Genomic DNA, 23,224 nt, shown 5'->3' with positions numbered 1-23,224 from the left:
TGCTGTAGACAGTCAGTCACCACAACACAGCCCTGCTGTAGACAGACAGTCACCACAACACAGCCCTGCTGTAGACAGACAGTCACCACAACACAGCCCTGCTGTAGACAGACAGTCACCACAACACAGCCCTGCTGTAGACAGACAGTCACCACAACACAGCCCTGCTGTAGACAGTCAGTCACCACAACACAGCCCTGCTGTAGACAGTCAGTCACCACAACACAGCCCTGCTGTAGACAGTCAGTCACCACAACACAGCCCTGCTGTAGACAGACAGTCACCACAACACAGCCCTGCTGTAGACAGACAGACAGTCACCACAACACAGCCCTGCTGTAGACAGACAGACAGTCACCACAACACAGCCCTGCTGTAGACAGACAGACAGTCACCACAACACAGCCCTGCTGTAGACAGACAGTCACCACAACACAGCCCTGCTGTAGACAGACAGTCACCACAACACAGCCCTGCTGTAGACAGACAGTCACCACAACACAGCCCTGCTGTAGACAGACAGTCACCACAACACAGCCCTGCTGTAGACAGACAGTCACCACAACACAGCCCTGCTGTAGACAGTCAGTCACCACAACACAGCCCTGCTGTAGACAGACAGTCACCACAACACAGCCCTGCTGTAGACAGACAGTCACCACAACACAGCCCTGCTGTAGACAGTCAGTCACCACAACACAGCCCTGCTGTAGACAGACAGTCACCACAACACAGCCCTGCTGTAGACAGACAGTCACCACAACACAGCCCTGCTGTAGACAGACAGACAGTCACCACAACACAGCCCTGCTGTAGACAGACAGGGAGGGAGGTGAGGGGGACATTCAGGAAGCCTGTGTGGTTAGTTATTGTCACAGTGAGGATCACAGTCATACAAGAAACAAGGAAACATGACGCATCCAATAAGACATTTAACATGTTAAGAGACGGCACCATTATCAGACAGCGAGACGTCCACTTGTGTTGGTTGGAGTCTCTTGCGTGCTCTTGATCGGTAAATGATTTCTGTTACTTTACATTGCATAGGTTGGTATGACTGCTTATTATAAAATAAGAATATGTTGGGCTGAATGATGTGAAATGCTCATGAACCAGTTCAACACCATGAGATAGAGATCAGTGTTAGAGGAAAAAAAAGGCATATTACCATATGTGTTATACAATTCATTATAAACCGGGTGGTTCCAGCCCTGAATGCTGATTGGCTGAGACAAAACGGGTATGACAAAACATGTATTTTTACTGCTCAATTACATTGGTAATCAGTTTATAATAGCAATAAGGCACCTCAGGGGTTAGTGGTGTATTGTCAATATACCACGGATAAGGTCTGTATCCAGGCACACCGCGATGCGTCGTGCTTAAGAACAGCCCTTAGCCGTGGTATATTGGCCATATACCACAGCCCCTCTTGCCTTATTGCTTAAATATACCACGTACTAATGAAACAGTGCTTGTGTATGTGTATAGGATAACACAATCTGCACTGAAGTACATACAGCGTGCCGTCCCGCGAACAAACAAAAACCACCGACCAGGTTGACCTCTCCGACACATGGTGAAAGCTAGAGGCTCTTCAGCAGCCAACCCATGCAGTTAAAGCAGAGGTAGACGAGGGAAGCAGGTGAAGAGCTGTTGTCTCCAGACAGTGGTTTAAGGGTGAGAGAGGGAGGCCTGTCTAGACTCCGGGGAGTTGAGAGCTCTTCAGTTTGAATCCATTAGCAGCTGGGTCTCATGAGAGAAGTTGTTTACCTCTTTTAAAATCCACATTTATTCAACCCGTTGAAGGATCACGTGTACCTCCATCTTCACATGTATTGCAGCCAGAGTAGAACTCCATAGGAAAACGCACAGTCCATAGGCAAACCAACACGCCAACAAACACTCAAACCACATGGATCCAAATCCAGACAGACAGAGCACAACCCTCTAATGAGGGACATTGCTATCATCCTCAGCACTGAGGGTCTGCAATCTACTGTGCGTTATAAGATGGGTGATGCAGGAAGAGGAAGATTTGGGGGGGTGATTGAGGTAGGGGTTAGGATGAATGAGGTTCACTGAGATGGCGTAGCTGTGGGGTCAGAGGTGAAGGACAGGTTAATGTTGCTGGTGGAGGGTGGACAATGGGCATCATGCCTAGTGGAGGAAACAGGCAGGAGTCTTACAGTCCAGCTTGGCCCAGGGGTACTCCATGTCCCAAACCATCCCCGGCCAACAGCTGCACGCTGCGCATCATGGATGACATGTTAGTGGAGCAATGAGCCAAAGCAGGAGTATTGACAAGCACACACACTGCAGCAGCATATGGAACGACAAGCACCACAATAGATTCAGCTGCAGAACGATTCCCTCTTAAACGCACGGTCAGGGGGCCAGAACCTAATTACGAATAATTTGTCAATCGACCGCAAGAAGATAAGATATACACGGTGTGCACAAAACATTAGGAACACCTAAACAGAACAGCCTCAATTCGTCGGGGCATGGACTCTACAAGGTGTTGAAAGCGTTCTACAGGGATGCTGGCCCATGTTGACTCCAATGCTTCCCACAATTGTATCAAGTTGGCTGGATGTTCTTTGGGTGGTGGATCATTCTTGATACACACAGGAAACTGTTGAGCGTGGAAAAACCCAGCAGCGTTGCAGTTCTTGACACACTCAAACCGGTGTGCCTGGCACCTACAGTGGGTGAAAAAAGTATTTGATCCCCTGCTGATTTTGTACGTTTGCCCACTTACAAAGAAATGATCAGTCTAGAATTTTAATAATAGGTTTATTTGAACAGTGAGACAGAATAACAACAAAATCCAGAAAAACGCATCTCAAAAATGATTTGCATTTTAATGAGGGAAATAAGTATTTGACCCCTCTGCAAAACATGACTTAGTACTTGGTGGCAAAACCCTTGTTGGCAATCAGAGGTCAGACGTTTCTTGTAGTTGGCCACCAGGTTTGCACACATCTCAGGAGGGATTTTGTCCCACTCCTCTTTGCAGATCTTCTCCAAGTCATTAAGGTTGTGGCTGACGTTTGGCAACTCGAACCTTCAGCTCCCTCCACAGATTTTCTATGGGATTAAGGTCTGGAGACTGGCTAGGCCACTCCAGGACCTTAATGTGCTTCTTCTTGAGCCACTCCTTTGTTGCCTTGGCCGTGTGTTTTGGGTCATTGTCATGCTGGAATATCCATCCACGACCCATTTTCAATGCCCTGGCTGAGGGAAGGAGGTTCTCACCCAAGATTTCACGGTACATGGCCCCATCCATCGTCCCTTTGATGCGGTGAAGTTGTCCTGTCCCCTTAGCAGAAAAACACCCCCAAAGCATAATGTTTCCACCTCCATGTTTGACGGTGGGGATGGTGTTCTTGGGGTCATAGGCAGTATTCCTCCTCCTCCAAACTCGGCGAGTTGATGCCAAAGAGCTCCATTTTGGCCTCATCTGACCACAACACTTTCACCAGTTGTCCTCTGAGTCATTCAGATGTTCATTGGCAAACTTCAGACGGGCATGTATATGTATTCTTGAGCAGGGGGACCTTGCGGGCGCTGCAGGATTTCAGTCCTTCATGGCGTAGTGTGTTACCAATTGTTTTCTTGGTGACTATGGTCCCAGCTGCCTTGAGATCATTGACAAGATCCTCCCGTGTAGTTCTGGGCTGATTCCTCACCGTTCTCATGATCATTGCAACTCCACGAGGTGAGATCTTGCATGGAGCCCCAGGCCGAGGGATATTGACAGTTCTTTTGTGTTTCTTCCATTTGCGAATAATCGCACCAAATGTTGTCACCTTCTCACCAAGCTGCTTGTCGATGGTCTTGTAGCCCATTGTCCCTGACATCCTTGGAGATCTCTTTGGTCTTGGCCATGGTGGAGAGTTTGGAATCTGATTGATTGATTGCTTCTGTGGACAGGTGTCTTTTTTACAGGTAACAAGTTGCGGTTAGGAGCACTCCCTTTAAGAGTGTGCTCCTAATTTCAGCTCGTTACCTGTATAAAAGACACCTGGGAGCCAGAAATCTTTCTGATTGAGAGGGGGTCAAATACTTATTTCCCTCATTAAAATGCAAATCAATTTATAACATGCGTTTTTCTGGATATTTTTGTTGTTATTGTGTCTCTCACTGTTCAAATAAACATACCATTAAAATTATAGACTGATCCTTTCTTTGTCAGTGGGCAAACGTACAAAATCAGCAGGGGATCAAATACTCCCCCCCCCTGTACTACCATACCCCGTTCAGAGGCACTTAAATATTTTGTCTTGCCCATTCACCCTCAATGGCACACACACACAATCCATGTCTCAAGACCTAAGAACCCTTCATTATTAACCTGTCTCTTCTTCATCTACACTGATTCAAGTGGATTTAACAGGTGACATCAATAAGGGATCATAGCTTTTATCTGGATTCACCTGGTCAGTCTGTCATAGATAGAGCAGCTGTTCATAATGTTTTGTACACTCAGTGTGTGCTGAAACAGATATGACTAAAACAATAATTTCAAACCTTACATTTCTATACGATCACTTATATCTCTCTATTATGCGCGAGAATACTTTGGAGCAGATTTCCTAAATTAAAATCAGTCTTATGTCCAACAATATGTTGTTTTTCCTTGTTCAAAAACTTGGTGGGAGAAATAAAATGAGGGTAGTACTAGGGGGTAGTACACAGCAACGATACACTAACAGCGAGAAAACTAAAAGGAGCCTGTTGTGAGGATCTATTAGTGACCACCTGCTGATGCATAGAACCATACACAGGACATACACAGGCCATATGTTATGAACATAAATGTACTGCACATTATCCACACTCCTGCTAGAAATACATGAAAATATGGTGACAAAAAATGACCATTTCAAAACAACTTCTCAGAAAAGAAGGGAATGCCTGGTTTATCACTGGAAGAAGCTGCGAGCACCTGTGGGTGTGTGTTTATTTTTATGTATTTTACCTTTATTTAACTAGGCAAGTCAGTTAAGAACAAATTCTTATTTTCAATGATGGCTTAGGAACAGTGGGTTAAACTGCCTTGTTCAGGGGCAGAACGACAGATTTTTACTTAGTCAGCTCGGGGATTCGATCTTGCAACCTTTCGGTTACTAGTCGAATGCTCTAACCACTAGGCTACCTGCCGCCCGTATGCGTGGGCGTGTACTATTAGGACTTAACCTCCCCCCTTGTTTAAAAGATTACCAGGTGAAGACCGCATGCAGACCAAGACTGAGTCCTGAAATTGCCCTGCATCTCTGTGGCGTGGTGCTGTGCATAGAAACAGTTGATGCAGAGGGCCAGCTGATTACAAACCCACTGTGGACAAAAGCCTAAATCCTGGACACACACAAATGTATGCATACACCACACACACTTTTACATAGACACACAAACAGAAGCAATAGCCCAAAAATGATGTTTGCCCATTTATTTCTATATTTCCAATGCATTAAAGAGGGTTAGTATATTAAGTCTTGTTGTTGGCTGCTCTCAGCAGACACAGCCGATGCACAATGCTGTGAAACCAATCCTCATTTAACGATATGAGAAAATAATGGTTTATTGTCTGGTCTCTGCTCCCATAATCCCAATGAGGAGCCAACCAGGTATCCTACTCATGCCCCCACTGCAGAAGAGCCCACTGCTGAAATAACCCACAACAGCAGAGGATAGACATGACCTGGCGCTGGGTAATTACATGTCTTTTCTCCATCACTCTCTCATTCGCTCGCTCTCTCCCGCTCGCTGGTTCAATCTCTCCCTTTCTGTTTACCTCTGCCTTTCTATCACTCCCTCCCACTTCCTCCCTCTCCCCGTTTCCCTCTCCCTGAGGAATAGTCCCTGTTTAGTATTCTGCTTGATGAAAAAGGTCAATAGAGGTCAGTTTAGGACTTATTTTATTTTAGAATGTATTTATTTGCACCAAAGTAAACAAGTGATAGACAACAATACAGGTAAACAAATAAAAACGGTGTGCAGGTGTGGTTGGGACTCCTGTCCACCTCTGCAGTAAAGGGAGCAGACTGTAATTATGTTAATAGACCTGCTACCCCCTGCCTCCGCCAGTCTGCTTATCAACCCTGCCTTCTGGGGCTGCTCGCTGAGATCTGAACACACACACACACACACACACACACACACACACACACACACACACACAGACCAGACACACGCGATAACAGATCCAGTTATCACAAAGTACAACAGCACAGGTGTCCAGTTTTAGCGTCGCTGTATCGATTGGATGCTAGTGGTGGTGTTGTTATAGACCCATCAGATCTAGGCCAGGCAGGACAGGAAGAGGAGACATTGTTTAATGAAGTCCCCCTCCCTCTCCTCCTCCTGACCTCTGGAGGACAGCAGTGTGAACCCCGTGTTCACCGTCGACTGTTAGTTACTACACATCTCTGGTACGGGGATGGAGGCTCTGATAAGAAGAGTCCGATCACATACACGGGGCTTCACCCACCTTCAATCATGTCACATGTCTATTTCGATCAGGCTCATTAAATGAGAGGGAGATAAAAACCAGAAAGGAGGAGGCGAGATGAAACAGTACACAGCGAGACAAGGAGCAGGGCCCGACTAAGTTGTTGAGCCACGGGTGAAGTCTTTGATGCTGCTGCTCAGACAGTGTGGAGAGAGATTGGCCCTGTTGCCTTTGATATTCATCAGAGTGTGGGTGTGAGGAGACAAGGACCAGGAAACAGAGATGGAGGGGCCTGAAGAGGAGGGCTAACAGGTGTGCTGCTGTGGAGGAAGAAAGGAGGAAGTGGAGGAAGAGAGGAGGAGAGCAGGGGATTCTTACCTGTCCCACTCATTGGGTAGTAGCTGGGTGAAGGGGAGAAGACCTGCGAGGCAAAGTCCTCAAAGGTCATGACCTCCCGGTGGTTCTGCACGATGGCCTCCAGGTACAGCGCCCGCTCCTCATAGCTGGGGCCAGGGTTAAGGAAAACCACAGAGGAAGAGACGTGGAAAAGGGCTGATTTACAGCCCAATGAATCGAAACAAAAACGCTCAATTCATCAATGCAGGAACATAGTCAATCAAGACAAAACAACAGGTGAAGAAAACCCATCTCACCGTCACATAATAGAGAAATGAGCCTCTCTGACCAACAACAGTAGCAGACACAGACAAAAGGCAGCATGAGTAGACAGAGGAGTAGTAATAACCAGACCGTTGGAGAGGACAATCAGCCTGGCCACACAGCCACAAATGGGGAAAGCAGTCACTAAATAAAAACACTATAGGCATGACCATCCTCTCGCCTCTCCTTAGCCTAGTGGTTAGAGCGTTGGACTAGTAACCGAAAGGTTGCAAGATCGAATCCCCGAGCTGACAAGGTACAAATCTGTACAAGGCAGTTAACCCACTGTCCCTAGGCCATCATTGAAAATAATAATTTGTTCTTAACTGACTTGCTTAGTTAAATAAAGGTTAAATAAAATGAAAATCCCGGGGCACTCTAATAGAACCCCTGCTGGGGGCAGAGAGATGCTCTCGGACATCCCTCCCAACCTGGCACTTCTCCAACCCGTCAGGGGGAAAATTATAGACATTTCAAATTCAGAGTGGCAGGCAGGGAGAGCAACCTGGGAATATGGTGCCGGATGGATGCAGACAGTCAGTCAAGATAGAACATAACAGAATAACAAAAAGGGCTCAAAATGCTGCTCTCTCTCTGTGTGTGTGTGTGTGTGTGCGCATTAGAATGTCACTAACTATGCTAGCTGTAGGTTTCTGTCTTTCCTTCTAGATAACTGCACCTAACAAATGGTTATTCAGTCACCACGTCAAGATGCGACCCAAACAGGCATCTACTACAGCCCCCGACTCCAGGAACCTGCTGGGCTCATTCCACTCTCATTAACAGACTGCTGCTTGTAGTAAGTGTTGCTAGGCTGTTGCTAGGTCCCCTCTGCTCTGGTAGAGTGTTGGTGAGAAGAAGGGCTGGCACTGGAAGTGGATGTTACTGGGAATGTGTATGGGCTGGACTAAGCTGGGTTGGCTAAAATGGCATGGACTGGGCACATGCTGGCACAGCAGGGGTTGAGGCTGGCATGACGAATGGCTGAAAGGCAGCCGTTTCAAACTGGGGCTGACGGGCACCTGAGCCTAGGGCCTGGGCCAGCCTGAGGACAGGCAAGCTGCTCACCACACGGTGGGAGGGAGAGCGGCATGGAGAAAGAGAGGGAGATAAGCTTCATTGGTGCAGCAAGTGTGTTCTAAATCCACGGAGTAGGGGAAACACAAGGGCATGGGTTAAGATCACCTGAGCTGTGTGTGAGGCTGCTAGTAAAGATAGCTGTGAGGCTGCACAGTCATCTTTTACCTGCCTGCTGATTCAACCAGGAGTGGGGATACAATAGAGAACATCACAGACTTTGCTGCCATGGCAACCCAGGTCACAGCACAATGTGACGAGTTAAATCCCGGGTTTTATGAATGTACGTGGAGAGAAGGGGGGGAGGAGGAGAGAGAACGAGCGAGAGAACTGCAGTCCACTGAGCCAACAGAGCCATATGGTTGTCCATTATCAGAGATGCAGATGACTGTGTCCCGGCCTATTACTGAGATTCCTAAAGTAAATATTGATTCCAGCTGGGGTGGCCCTCCACTCTCCTCTGACACACACCTCTCCTACACTCTGCCGATTCCTCTACCCGCTATAACCAACAGGGAGAGAGAGAGAGAGAGATCAGGAAAGAGAATCGACTGAGTGCAATCAGTAAATGCACGGCTTCTGCGGATTTGAAACTTGTAGCACAGAAATCCCTAGAAAAGCTCAGATACAAGGTGAGTGGTAATGTTGAACTAGAGACTATATTTCTATGGTTGTCCCCTCCCTCTGTCTCTGTCACTAATGACTATGTGCTAGGTACAGGATGTTCCCCTACATGTGTACAAAAGCTGTTCCTGCTTGCCTAGCACCCAGTAATTAAATCAAGGGACAACAACGGAAAAAGCATGTCCACGTCGCGTTCGCCACACCCACTGACCCTTCCCTGGGTGACAAACATGCGGTCTCTCTCTCTCTGTGTGGCAACACATATATGTCAAGGAATTACCTCTTCAGGTAGAATGGCCATTATCCGAGAGATGGCTATGTTGGTATGTTATTTATCATTTACTGATTATGTCCCATGGCTACTGTAGGCCTCTGGCTACTGTAGGCCTCTGGCTACTGTAGGCCTCTGGCTACTGTAGGCCTCTGGCTACTGTAGGCCTCTGGCTACTGTAGGCCTCTGGCTACTGTAGGCCTCTGGCTACTGTAGGCCTCTGGCACTCAAAACCATTAGGCTATACTACAGGGACCTTGCCAGGATGAAAACAACAATACGTTTCCGCGGTATCAACGCAATACAAGTCATCCGTAGAATAATTGTCATTTCACAGTTGAACTGTTAAGTAAAAAAGAGTGGTCGAGAGGCTTCCAGAAGCATGTTCTACCACTAAGAATCTCTCAATATTCCCCCAAGTTCCAAGCAGCTGCACATTCCCATTAGGGAGAGGAGAGGAGTGGGAATATCATGTCTGTGAAGCGTGTCAGAGCGCTGCGTGAGCAACTGACAAACCTCTTCAGTCAGACGAGATTGGAAACAACCTGTAATGTAAAATAACGCTCTGACATCACTCAACAACAAGGTCAGCCTTTAAAAGAAACTGTGAGAGAAGGAGAAATCACAAAGGTATTGGTTATGACCCCCCAAAAAAGCACATTTCAAATCCACTTGACAATGGCAACGACAATGTAGGCATTTAGTAGATAAAAGTCATCCTCCAGATCTATAAAAGCCCCTCCCCTAACTCTGCCCCCATGGTGCTCACTGGGACAAAAGGCAGTGACTTATGGTTCAGATAAAGCCGGTGTGTGGCTGTTGGGTGATGTGTGGTGTGTGTACAATTCACATGGAGCCTCCACCACTGGCACTCTTATAAACAAGCCGATGTGTGTTCCCTGAAACAGAGGGCGCACACAATAGTGCATGTGTGTGTGCATGTGTGTCTGCACGTGTGCGTGCATGTGTTAATGCATGATGCATATGTGTGTGTGTGTGTGTGTGTGTGTGTGTTAGAGCGTAATGTCCAGATGGCAGGGTGGCCAAGGGGGAATCCAGGGTCAAGCGCCTTTATGGATCAAAACCAAGGTCAGGCAGCAGCAGTGGGCCATGTTCAAGGTGAATAGGGCCTCAGATGGCTCTTAACAGGCTGCTCTGGCCCAGGACCCCTACACCCCTTCTCTCTCTCCCTCCCTTCAGAGGGATCCGTCCTCAGTCTCTCTCTGCACCCTCCCAGTCCAGAGGGACTTACATTGAACCTCAGCGCATCCCCCTGTCCTCTCCCTATCGGGCATTTCAGACAGACAACTTTGGGATGATACATTTTTGATGTCCCGCAGATTATTTGGAAACTGTGGTCTTTCTGCTTTGTACAGTCGTGGCCAAAAGTTTTGAGAATGACACAAATATTAATTTTCAAAGTCTGCTGCCTCAGTTTGTATGATGGCAATTTGCATATACTCCAGAATGTTATGAAGAGTGATCAGATGAATTGCAATTAATTGCAAAGTCCCTCTTTGCCATGCAAATGGACTGAATCCCCCAAAAACATTTCCACTGCATTTCAGCCCTGACACAAAAGGACCAGCTGACATCATGTCAGTGATTCTCTCGTTAACACAGGTGTGAGTGTTGACGAGGACAAGGCTGGAGATCACTCTGTCATGCTGATTGAGTTTGAATAACAGACTGGAAGCTTCAAAATGAGGGTGGTGCTTGGAATCATTGTTCTTCCTCTGTCAACCATGGTTACCTGCAAGGAAACACGTGACATCATCATTGCTTTGCACAAAAAGGGCTTCACAGGCAAGGATATTGCTGCCAGTAAGATTGCACCTAAATCAACCATTTATCGGATCATCAAGAACTTCAAGGAGAGCGGATCAATTGTTGTGAAGAAGGCTTCAGGGCGCCCAAGAAAGTCCAGCAAGCGCCAGGACCGTCTCCTAAATTTGATTCAGCTGTGGGATCGGGGCACCACCAGTACAGAGCTTGCTCAGGAATGGCAGCAGGCAGGTGTGAGTGCATCTGCATGCACAGTGAGGCGAAGACTTTTGGAGGATGGCCTGGTGTCAAGAAGGGCAGCAAAGAAGCCACTTCGCTCCAGGAAAAACATCAGGGACAGACTGATATTCTGCAAAAGGTACAGGGATTGGACTGCTGAGGACTGGGGTAAAGTCATTTTCTCTGATGAATCCCCTTCCCGATTGTTTGGGGCATCCGGAAAAAAGCTTGTCCGGAGAAGACAAGGTGAGTGCTACCATCAGTCCTCAGTACCTTGCCATAAGACAAAAGTGATAACTAAGTGGCTCGGGGAACAAAACATCGATATTTTGGGTCCATGGCCAGGAAACTCCCCAGACCTTAATCCCATTGAGAACTTGTGGTCAATCCTCAAGAGGCGGGTGGACAAACAAAAACCCACAAATTCTGACAAAGTCCAAGCATTGATTATGCAAGAATGGGCTGCCATCAGTCAGGATGTGGCCCAGAAGTTAATTGACAGCATGCCAGGGCGGATTGCAGAGGTCTTGAAAAAGAAGGGTCAACACTGCTAATATTGACTCTGCATCAACTTCATGTAATTGTCAAAAGCCTTTGACACTTATGAAATGCTGGTAATTATACTTCAGTATTCCATAGTAACATCTGACAAAAATATCTAGACACTGTGGAAATTAATATTTGTGTCACTCTCAAAACTTTTGGCCATGACTGTATGTGTTAGCCTAGGCCTACCTATTGTATTAAAAGGACATCTTTGCTGCATTATTCACACTCTCAGAATCCAGGAGCCTTCCACACTAGTTGGGCGTGCGAGATCAAGAGTGCCTAGTATATGTGTGGTCTCAATGAAATGGAGTAGACCGACTATGCACGGGCAGAGAATGACAGGCAGTTATCTTTCCAAGAAAATGTACTTAAATAGGAATAGGCTATAGTTTACTACAGTGTCTGTACATCAATATTGATAATGGAAAGTGGAGGACGCTCAACCAACCTTAGTCGAGGTGCAATCCCACATTTTTGAAAGTGCAAGTGTCCGCTCTCATCATTATTTTCTCTTTTTCTCCCCAATTTCGTGGTATCCAAATTGGTAGTTACAGTCTTGTCTCAACGCTGCAACTCCCGTACGGACTCGGGAGAGACGAAGGTCGAGAGCCGTGCATCCTCCGAAACACAACCCAACCAAGTCGCACTGCTTCTTGACACAATGCCCACTTAACCCGGAAGCCAACCGCACCAATGTGTCAGAGGAAACACCGTGCACCTGGCGACCGTATCAGCGTGCATTGCGCCCAGCCTGCCACAGGAGTCGCTAGTGCGCGATGGGACAAGGACCTCATTCTTGCTGCTTCAAGTTCAGTAGCTATAGGTACGAAATCAGGAGCGCGTGTGGCATTTCATTAAAATATAGTAGGCTATAGTCTATGCACGGGTGGAGCGGCACGGGGCAGTTATCTTTCCCAAGGAAATGTACTTCTTAAATATAATTATGCTATAGTTATATAATTATGCCTAGAAATACAAAAGTATGTGGACACCCCTTCAAATGAGTGGATTTGGATATTTCAGCCACATCCGTTGCTGACAGGTGTATACAATCGAGCACACAGCCATGGAACCTCCATAGACAAACATTGGCAGTAGAATGGCCTTACTGAAGAGCTCAGTGACTTTCAATGTTGCAGGATGCCATCTTTCCAACAAGTCATTTCATCAAATTTCTGCCCTGCTAGAGCTACCCCCTTCAACTGTAAGTGCTGTTATTGTGAAGAGGAAACTTCTAGGAGCAACAACGGCTCAGCCGCGATGTGTTGGGCAACACAAGCTCACAGAACAGGACGGTCGAGTGCTGAAGCTCGTAAAAATTGTCTGTCCTCGATTGCAACACTCACTACCGAGATCCAAACTGTCTTTGGAAGCAACGCCAGCACAAGAACTGTTCGTCGGGAGCTTCATGAAATGGGTTTCCATGGCTGAGCAGCCGCACACAAGCCTAAGATCACCATGCGCAAAGCCAAGCGTCGGCTGGAGTGGTGTAAAGCCCGCCTCCATTTGACTCTGGAGCATTGGAAATGCTTTCTCTGGAGTGATGAATCACACTTCACTATCAGGCAGTCCAGACGAACGAATCTGGGTTTGGCGGATGCCAGGAGAACGCTACATGCCCCAATGCATAATCCCAACTGTAAAGTTTGGTGGAGGAGGAATAATGGCCTGGGGCTGTTTTTCATGGTTCGTACTAGGCCCCTTAGTTCCAGTGAAGGGAAATCTTAATGCTACAGCATACAACGACGTTCTAGAAGATTCTGTGCTTCCAACTTTTTGGCAACATTTTGAGGAAGGCCCTTTCCTGTTTCAGCATGACAATGCCCACATGCACAAAGTGAGGTCCATACAGAATTGGTTTGGTGAGGAAGAAATTGACTAGCCTGCACAGAGCCCTGACCTTATTGGAACGCAGACTGTGAGCCAGGCCTAATCGCCCAACATCAGTGCGCGACCTCCCTAATGCTCTTGTGGCTGAATGGAAGCAAATCCCTGCAGCAATGTTCTAACATCTAGCGGAAGGCGGTTAAAGTAGCAGGGAGGACCAACTCCATATTAATACTCATGGTTTTGGAGTGAGATGTTCATGTTGTGTATAATGGGCCACATGACAATATCTGGTAATTTAACCTAGGCTATTTCAAATCAAATCAAATTTTATTTGTCACATGCGCCGAAAACAAACAGGTGTAGACCTTAACATGAAATGCTTACTTACAAAGCTTTAACCAACAACACAGTTCAAGAAAGAGTTAAGAAAATATTTACCAAATAAACTAAAGTAACAATAACGAGACTATATACAGGGGGTACCAGTACAGAGTCAATGTGGGGGGTACAGGTTAGTTGAGGTAATTAGTACATGCAGGTAGGGATGGGTAGCAGAAGTGTAAAATCCAAGGGGGGGGGGGGTGTAAATGTAAATAGCCCGGATGGCCATTTCATTAATTGTTCAGCAGTCTTATAGCTTGGGGGTAGAAGCTGTTAAGGAGCCTTTTGGACTTAGACTTGGTGCTGCGATACCGCTTGCCGTGCGATAGCAGAGAGAACAGTCTATGACTCGGGTGACTGGAGTCTTCGACAATTTAATGGACTTTCCTCTGACACCGTCTAGTATTGAGGTCCTGGATGTCAGGATGCAGAGCAGTTGCCATACCAGGTGGTGACGCAACCTGTCAGGATGCTCTCGATGGTGCAGCTGTATAACTTTGAGGATCTGGGGACCCATGACAAATCGTGCCCGTAGTAAACTGCCTGCTACTCAGGCTCAGAAGGTAGGATATGCATATTATTAGTACATTTGGATAGAAAACACTGAAGTTTCTAAAACTGTTTGAATGATGTCTGTGAGTATAACAGAACTCATATGGCAGGCAAAAACCTGAGAAAAAGGAAGGAAGTGTGGAAATCTGAGGTTTGTAGTTTTTCAAGTGATTGCCTATACAGTATAAGGTGACTTAGGGTTCATTTTGCACTTCCTAAGGCTTCCACTAGATGTCAACAGTCTTTAGAACGTTGTTCATGCTTCTACTGTGAATAGGGAGAGAATAAGAGCTCCTAAGTAGATGACTGAGAAAATGACATGAGCTCAGTGGCACACGCTCACGTGAGAGTTAGCTGTGTTTCTTTTCTTTTCTGAAGACATTGGAATTGTCCGGTTGGAATATTACTGAAGATTTATGATAAAAACAGCCTAAAGATTGATGCTATACATCGTTTGATATGTTTCTACGAACGTAAATATAACTTTTTTTTGACTTTTCGTCGTGACATTTTGCGCACGCTTCCTGCATTTGGAGTAGTGGACTAAACGCGCGAACAAAAAGGAGGTATTTGGACATAAATTATGGACTTTATCGAACAAAACAAACATTTATTCTGGAACTGGGATTCCTGGGAGTGCATTCCGATGAAGATCAAAGGTAAGTGAATATTTATAATGTAATGTTTGTCATTTCTGTTGACTCCAAAATGGCGGGTATCTGTATGGCTTGTTTTGATATCTGAGCGCTGTACACAGATTATTGAAAAATTTGCTTTCGCCGTAAAGCTTTTTTGAAATCTGACACAGCGGTTGCATTAAGGAGAAGTGTATCTATAATTCTTTGAATAACTGTTGAATATTTTATCAACGTTTATGATGAGTATTTCTGTAAATGTATGTGCTCATTCACCGGAGGTTTTGGGAGGCAAAACATTTCTGAACATTACACGCCAATGTAAAATGGGTTTATGGATATAAATATTAACTTTATCGAGCAAAACAGAAGGGGGGCTCCACACTACTGGTTAGAGTCCAGAGGAGAGAAGGACTTTAAAACCCCATCCTGAGGTCTCCCTCTCACAGGCTAGACAGGAGCTGTTATAGAGTGAGAAATTATGCTGGCTCATCTAACCAATAGGCGGCGCTATCAACGGTCCTAGGTTGGTAACCGTTCTGTGAGCAATCAAGAATGTTTAGTATTGGTCTCCATGATAGATAGCGGTGTAAATCGGTTCCTAATAAATGACAAGATTACATCCTGTGTCCTCCAATTATATGTTGGTCTATTCAAGATACTACATTTGGCGACGGGGCAAAAATCAGAAGAAGTTTTCAGTGAGACTACGGAGTTTGAGTTGAACGGTGTAACTACCGTGAGTGAATATTAGCATGCTAGTTAGCTAGGAAAGGCTAAGCTAAGTGAGTGAGAGCTATCGACGTGGGGAAGCTAGGACATATTTGCCTTCTCTTTGGCAGCAGTGACTGGACGACAGACAGGATGGCAGGCACAGTAGGATTGGCGGCACCATTTGACAACAAGACACAGTTGTGGGAAGAATATTGCGAAATTCTCAACAAAACAAATTGAAAAGGGGCATTCTACTGAGCTGTGTGGGCGCGCAAACCTACACCTTGATGAGGAATTTAATGAATCCGGCAAAGCCAGGAGAGAAATCATTTGAGGACTTGGTAAGTCTACTGAAAACACATTTCAATCCTAAAACGAGTAAAATAGTAAAGGTGGAAATTCAACTCAAGAAATAGGAAATCAGAAGAAAGTGTTATTGAATATGTGGTAGAGCTAAGGAAGCTAGCACAGGACTGTAACTATGGAGACACCCTCACAGTGATGCTACGTGACTGATTAGTATGTGGGGCAAATGAGGATAAGAGACAGCGGAGCCTTTTATCTGAGGAGATTTTGGACATTTGACAAAGCACACAATTACATTCGCAGACAAAATGAGCACGAAGGCTCTTATAACGATTCGAGGGGGGAGAGAAAGACATTCGAAAAGTGCAAATTTCATACAGAAAGAGGAAGAGTGTCGTGAGGATGTGTTTACTATTCACAATATGGACACTACCCATTACTAAAGGTACCTCCGCTTAGACAGTATTTAACCTTACATCTAGATGTTCCGCTAGCGGAACACCGCTCCAATATCCAATGATAGGGCGTGACGCGAAATACAAACACCTCAGAAATCCAAAAACTTCCATTTTTCAAACATATGACTATTTTACACCATTTTCAAGACAAGACTCTCCTTTATCTAACCACATTGTCCGATTTCAAAAAGGCTTTACAACAAAAGCAAAACATTAGATTATGTCAGGAGAGTACCCAGGCAGAAATAATCAGACACCCATTTTTCAAGCTAGCATATAATGTCACAAAAACCAAAACCACAGCTAAATGCAGCACTAACCTTTGATGATCTTCATCAGATGACACTCCTAGGACATTATGTTATACAATACATGCATGTTTTGTTCAATCAAGTTCATATTTATATCAAAAACCAGCTTTTTACATTAGCATGTGACGTTCAGAACTAGCATACCCACCGAAACTTCCGGTGAATTTACTACATTACTCACGATAAACGTTCACAAAAAACATAACAATTATTAAAAAAATTATAGATACAGAACTCCTTTATGCAATCGCTATGTCCGATTTTAAAATAGCTTTTCGGTGAAACCACATTTTGCAATATTCTGAGTAGATAGCCATCATGGCTAGCTATTTTGACACCCACCAAGTTTGGCACTCACCAAACTCAGATTTACTATAAGAAAAATTTGATTACCTTTGCTGTTCTTCGTCAGAATGCACTCCCAGGACTTCTACTTCAACAACAAATGTTGGTTTGGTTCAAAATAATCCATAGTTATATCCAAATAGCTGCATTTGTTCTTGCGTTCAAGACACTATCCGAAGGGTGACGCGCCGGCGCGTATCGTGACAAAAAAATGTCAAAATATTCCATTACCGTACTTCGAAGCATGTCAAACGCTGTTTAAAATCAATTTTTATGCGATTTTTCTCGTAAAATAGCGATAATATTCAGACCGGGCGACGTTGTTTTCGTTCAAAGACTGAAAATGTAAAATGGACTCCTCACGTGCACGCGCGCACCCGTTTCATTGTTCTCAGATCGACCACTATCCATATGCGCTTCTGTTTTTCAGCCAGGGACTGCAGTCATCATTCAACGTTCTGGCGCCTTCTGAGAGCCTATGGGAGTCTTAGAAAATGTCACGTTACAGCAGAGATCCTCTGTTTTCGATAAAGAGGCTATAGAAGGCCAAGAAATGGTCAGAAAGGGCACTTCCTGTTTAGAATCTTCTCAGGTTTTGGCCTGCCATATGATTTCTGTTATACTCACAGACACCATTCAAACAGTTTTAGAAACTTTAGGGTGTTTTCTATCCAAATCAAACAATTATATGCATATTCTAGTTTCTGGGCAGGAGTAATAACCAGATTAAATCGGGTACGTTTTTTATCCGGCCGTGAAAATACTGCCCCCTATCCTAAACAGGTTAACAGTACATGGATGAAAAGTGAAATAAGAAACAGATACTGGCTTTAGTGTAACAATAATGTCACAGTCAGAGTATGCTAGGCTAGGGAAGAAAGCAAAGGTTCCAGAGCTAGGTACATGATTTATCAGTCTGAAAACATATACAGGACAGAAAGTGGACATTGTAGGATCAGCTAATGTGAAAGTTGAACACAAAGGAATAGTCAAATAGTTGTAGCTGGGTCAGGACCAAACCTGCTGTGGCGAGGGTGGATCACCATGTTGGATGTGGACTGGCATACCATGGATATGATGCTTGACAGCAAAGATGCTCTACAGGAAGTGTTAAAGAAACATGAGGAAGTGTTCAAGGATGAGTTGGGCACGTTGAAAGGATTCACAGCAAAGATACATGTATCAAGTGATGCCACACCCCGTTTCTTCAAACCAAGGTCAGTACTGTTTGAAATGAAAACTAAGATAGAGGCTGAGTTAGATCGTTGCCAGGACAACAAAATCATAGAACCAGTGAAGTTCTCAGACTGGGCAGCACCGTTAGTCCCAGTGTTAAAACCAGACGGTACAGTGAGATTGTTTACCGTTACTTTATAGTCACCACACAGAGTGTCATCACTAGAACAGTACCCCATTCCTAAAATGAAGGACATGTTCACGTCCTTAGCTGGAGGAGAAACATTTAGCAAACTAGACATGAGTCATGATTACCAGCAGATTGTACTAGATGAAGATTCAAAAGAAATATGTCACAGTGAACACGCACAAGGGACTGTTCACGTATGCCAAGTTCCCCTTCGGCGTCAGCTCCAGTCCCGCTATATTCCATCGCACTATGGAGGAGACTCTACAGGGGATTACCCAGTGTCTCTCAATGATATTCTCCTGACAGGAAGAAATGATCAGGACCACATCCGAACACTGGACAGAGTGTTACAGCGACTGGAGGATGCTGGGCTACTCTTGAAACAGAGTAAGTGCAGCTTCACGGAGAAGGAAGTGACATTCCTAGGACACAGGGTGGACGCTACTGGACGGCATCCAGTGCCAGAGAAAGTAAAGGCGGTGCAGGACGCACCAATGCCTACCACAGTCACAGAACTGAAATCGTATCTGGGCCTATCAAACTACTATAATAGTTTCCTACAGAATCTGTCAACGCTATTGGCTCCTATGCACAAGCCATGGTGTTGGCGATCAGAACAACAAAAGGCCTTCAAACTGTCAAAAGAACTGTTGCAGTCGAGCAGAGTGTTAGTGCATTATGATGAAGGAAAAGAACTGATACTTTCCTGTGATGCCTCACCCTACGGGGTAGGGGCGTCATTGTCTCATCCCATACCAGTGGGGGGGGGGGGCAATAGGGTTTGTATCAAGCACTATCACATGCAGAGAACAACTATTCACAACTTGATAAGGAGGGGTTAGCTATCATATTCGGAAAAGAATGAGATGGGCAGTAACACTACGAGCATATGAGTATGTTATTACTTACAGAGCAGGCAAGGACAATGGTAATGCAGATGCTCTCAGCTGCCTCCCTCTCCCAGCATCCTAGCAGTCCGCCTCCGGAGGAACGAGTGCTGATGTTGGACCAGGAGAACCGCCCACTGATGACCTCCCAGCAAATCCAGAGCTGGACACACTGAGGAGGTGGCCAGATCACAACGTGGGACCTGAGTTTGCTCCATACCAACAGAGACAGCACGAGCTCAGTATCCAGGATGGCTGTGTGCTGCGGGGAGGCCGTGTCATCATTCCAGAAAGAGGACACACAGCGAGGACGGAGCAGCTACATCAGAGTTATTTATCCCAGCATGACCAGAATGAAAGGCTTGGCCAGGAGCTACATGTGGAGGCCTAATATGGACTTAGACATTGAAAGGAAGGTCAAGTCGTGCACCACATGTCAAGTGCAAAGGAAAACACCTGCTAGTGCACCACTCCATCCATGGGAGTGGCCCAGTAAGCCCTGGAGGAGGCTACACAGACTATGCAGGACCTTTCATGGGGAAGAGGTTTTTGGTGATCGTAGACGCTCACTCAAAATGGCTGGACGTATATCCAGTGAGCTCCGCTACATCTGCTGCTACCGTGGACTGCCTCAGGAACAGTTTCAGTATTCATGGCATTCCAGAGATGATTGTTTCAGACAATGCTCAGTGTTTTGTGTGTGAGAACAGTAAGGAATTCATGACAAAGAATGGGATCACACACGTCACTTGGGCACCCCACCATCCTACATCGAATGGTTTGGTAGAGAGACGCTCAGACGTTCAAAGAGCTAATGAAAAAGAGAGCAGGCGACTCGTTGGAGACAAAACTGAGCAGAGCGTTGTTTAGCTATCGCGTCATGGCACAGTCAACCACTGGACTTTTAGCGGCTGAGATGATGATGGGGAGGAAAGTTGAGGTGCACGTTAGACTTGATACACCCAGACCTAAAGAATAAGGTGCAGGCTAAGCAAGCAGAACAGAAAGCTTAGCATGACAAACATGCAAAAGCTTGCAGTTGGAGACTCAGTGTATACCAAGAACCTTGGGTGTGGACCTAAATGGATAACTGGGTTGGTTCAAGAAATCACTGGGCCTGTTTCGTACACTGTGATAGTGGGGGATGGTAGAGGAGTACGTAGGCATGGTGATCAGCTGTTCAGCAGACAGGAAACAGATTATGCAGAGCCAGTGACAGACAGAGACGAGGACAGCAGACAGGAACAAGACTATGCAGAGCCAGTGACATGCAACACAAAGCTCAGTCCAGCAGGCAAGGAGTTACCACAGGACACAGGTACTCCACGGCCACCAACGGACAATGCACTTGTTAAGGAAACCAACAAAGGTTCATCTAGAGGGGAATTGCGACACTCTCAAAGAGTTAGGAAACCTCCAGCTAATTTTGGAAAGTTTGGAAAGTAATGGATATATTTGTTTCTCCTTTAGGAAGTAAGGTAGTCTACCCTTGCTTCCAATAAACAAAAGTGAAATGACAATGCAAACATTGAATCAGTTGATATAAGAAACACATTGTAAGGTTATGTTATTAATGCTAAGTGAAGAGATTACTTACCAGTTACAATGAGAATGGTTACTGTTATTGAAATACTCACAGTAGGAGTTAGATCTGAAAATGTTAAACTAACCAAGAGTTAGTTCAGATTTATGGGGGAAGGAGTGTTGGAGTGATAAATGGCTCATCTAACCAATAGGCGGCGCCATCACCGGTCCTAGGTTGGTAGCCGTTCTGTGAGCAATAGAGCTGGTTGAGTATTGGTCTCCATGATAGACAGCTGTGTAAATCAGTTCCTAATAAAAGGGCAAGTAAAGATTACATCCTGTGTCCTCCAATTATATGTTGGTCTATTCAAGATACTACAGGAGCCATACAGGTCAATTAGCTCCACTCAGAGCCTGCAGTGGGGAGCCTAAGCAGTGGCCAGAGTGCCCTCAACCTGACTTGACTGGGAGCCAGGTTAGAAACAGACTATAGGGCTCCAGGGCAGGAGCCTGAAGGGAGGTCAAGGATCTTGGCGGCCAGCCTCTGGCCTCTCTCTATGGGGAGGAGAGGCCGTCTTTGCTCTGAGTGGTACGCACATCACACTCCGCTCCGAGCTGCTACCCACACCCCACTGAGCTGCTATGATACATGTGAAGGATTGACCCAAGAGACACTCAACTAGCCTCTATTTAAGCAGTCAGTAGCCGCTAGGTTTGGTACATTCTCACTATCCTTTTCAACCGACTTGTCACCATCTATTATTTGCATTACCTCCCGTATTACACTCTACCAACAAGGTAATTACAGAATCGCACAGAGAATTCTGCCTCTCCTACAACACTAGAGTAAGTAACTGTTGAGGATGAAGAGCCAAGGTTAATCCTGCTGGTATAAAAGTCCTCTTGCTAAATGACCTCTCGCAGTTTGGAGACGTGGTAGACTACCTGTGAGTGCTTGACCCCCACTCTCACCCTCTCTCGCTCAGATCTGCCCATTAATCTCCCAATCAGCTTGACCTTCCAGAGGAGAGGAGAGTGTGGGGGCGGCCACCGCATTTTCTAGCAGCAGTCACATAATCGGCCCGTTAAGAGGGGAAAAAGGCCTGATACTTCAGCGATGTTAGTGCCGCATGAACAGGAATAACACACACACACACACACACACACACACGACTCCTTACTCCTGAATTAAATGTACCACCCCTATCCCCCTACACACCCACCATACATTAGTCAAAATGGATTATGTACATATCTCATTTATTTGGTCCAGGCAGGTTTGTATGACATTGCATGAAGACATTCAAATTAATAAAGTGTCAAGGTGTCATCTCCTAAAAATAAATGGTGTGGAGAGGAGGAAAGGAGACACCAGCCATTACACAGGCAGTGTAGTAGAGAGATGCTTAAGAGAGAGGGAGTGAGAGAGATAAGGAGAGTGAGGGAGAAAGAGAGAGGGAGTGTGCAGGTGTTGATTTGACAGGGGCTGGGCGGTGAGTGCCAGGCAGGCCAGCGGTACCGGTTGTCACAGAGCAGGCCAAGGTGTGAAGCTCGTCCCAGTGGAAAGCCCCAGATGTGTGAGGTGATTATGGGGAAGAGGGACAGAGAGAGAGACACATTTCAAATGTCTATATTTGTTTAAAACTTTTGTGAGTGTAATGTTTACACATTTTTCCCCTTGTTAATTACCCTTTTGTTTACTGTTTCCCATGCCAATAAAGCCCTTTGAATTGACAGAGGAGAGAGAAAGCTCTGTCACACGTTGGGTCTGTACATAGTCAATGGTAAGCTTCGTGGACACTCCAATGGTAGGTACACCTTCAGCTAATCGCTTGGCAGTAGTACTGTAGATTACTTTATGACTGACCTCAACCGAGAGTCTGTCTGAGCGTTCACAGTCAATACTCAATCATAAGGCATCAAAGCCAAAGGAACTGCAAAATATTGAGGAATGCTATAGTAGTGTAGAAACCAACCAAAAAACAATTAGGCAAGAACAAATACAATCCCTTTTAGACAACTTCCTGGACAAAATATTTAATTGTTTAAACTTGGCAGTAGAAAGCCTATACAGTATAGTTGACCTTTCAGCTTCCCTATCAAATCAAAAAATGTCTAGCAGACAACCTAAGAAAAAACAATTATAAAGACAAATGGTTTGATGAAGAATGCAAAAACCTAAGAAATAATTTGAGAAACCTATCCAACCAAAAACAAAAGACCCAGAAAACCTAAGCCTATGCCTTCACTATGGTGAATCACTAAAATAATAC

The 23,224-nt window shown here is 45.5% G+C and overlaps 1 protein-coding gene across 3 annotated transcripts in view; it reads right to left on the bottom strand.

The window, feature by feature from the left end:
• The window catches only part of ralgapa2 (Ral GTPase activating protein catalytic subunit alpha 2), a 150,695-nt gene that overhangs the window by 6,980 nt on the left and 120,491 nt on the right, over nucleotides 1-23,224 (bottom strand). For all 3 annotated transcript variants that reach the window (XM_014210400.2, XM_014210399.2, XM_014210401.2), the window contains one exon: nucleotides 6,836-6,960. In XM_014210400.2, the coding sequence (XP_014065875.2) occupies nucleotides 6,836-6,960 (125 nt within the window). The remainder of the gene's footprint in view (nucleotides 1-6,835; nucleotides 6,961-23,224) is intronic.

Source organism: Salmo salar, chromosome ssa09 (assembly GCF_905237065.1).
Source record: "Salmo salar chromosome ssa09, Ssal_v3.1, whole genome shotgun sequence".
NCBI classification, from domain to species: domain Eukaryota; kingdom Metazoa; phylum Chordata; class Actinopteri; order Salmoniformes; family Salmonidae; genus Salmo; species Salmo salar.
This window is presented reverse-complemented; position numbering and strand designations above follow the sequence as displayed.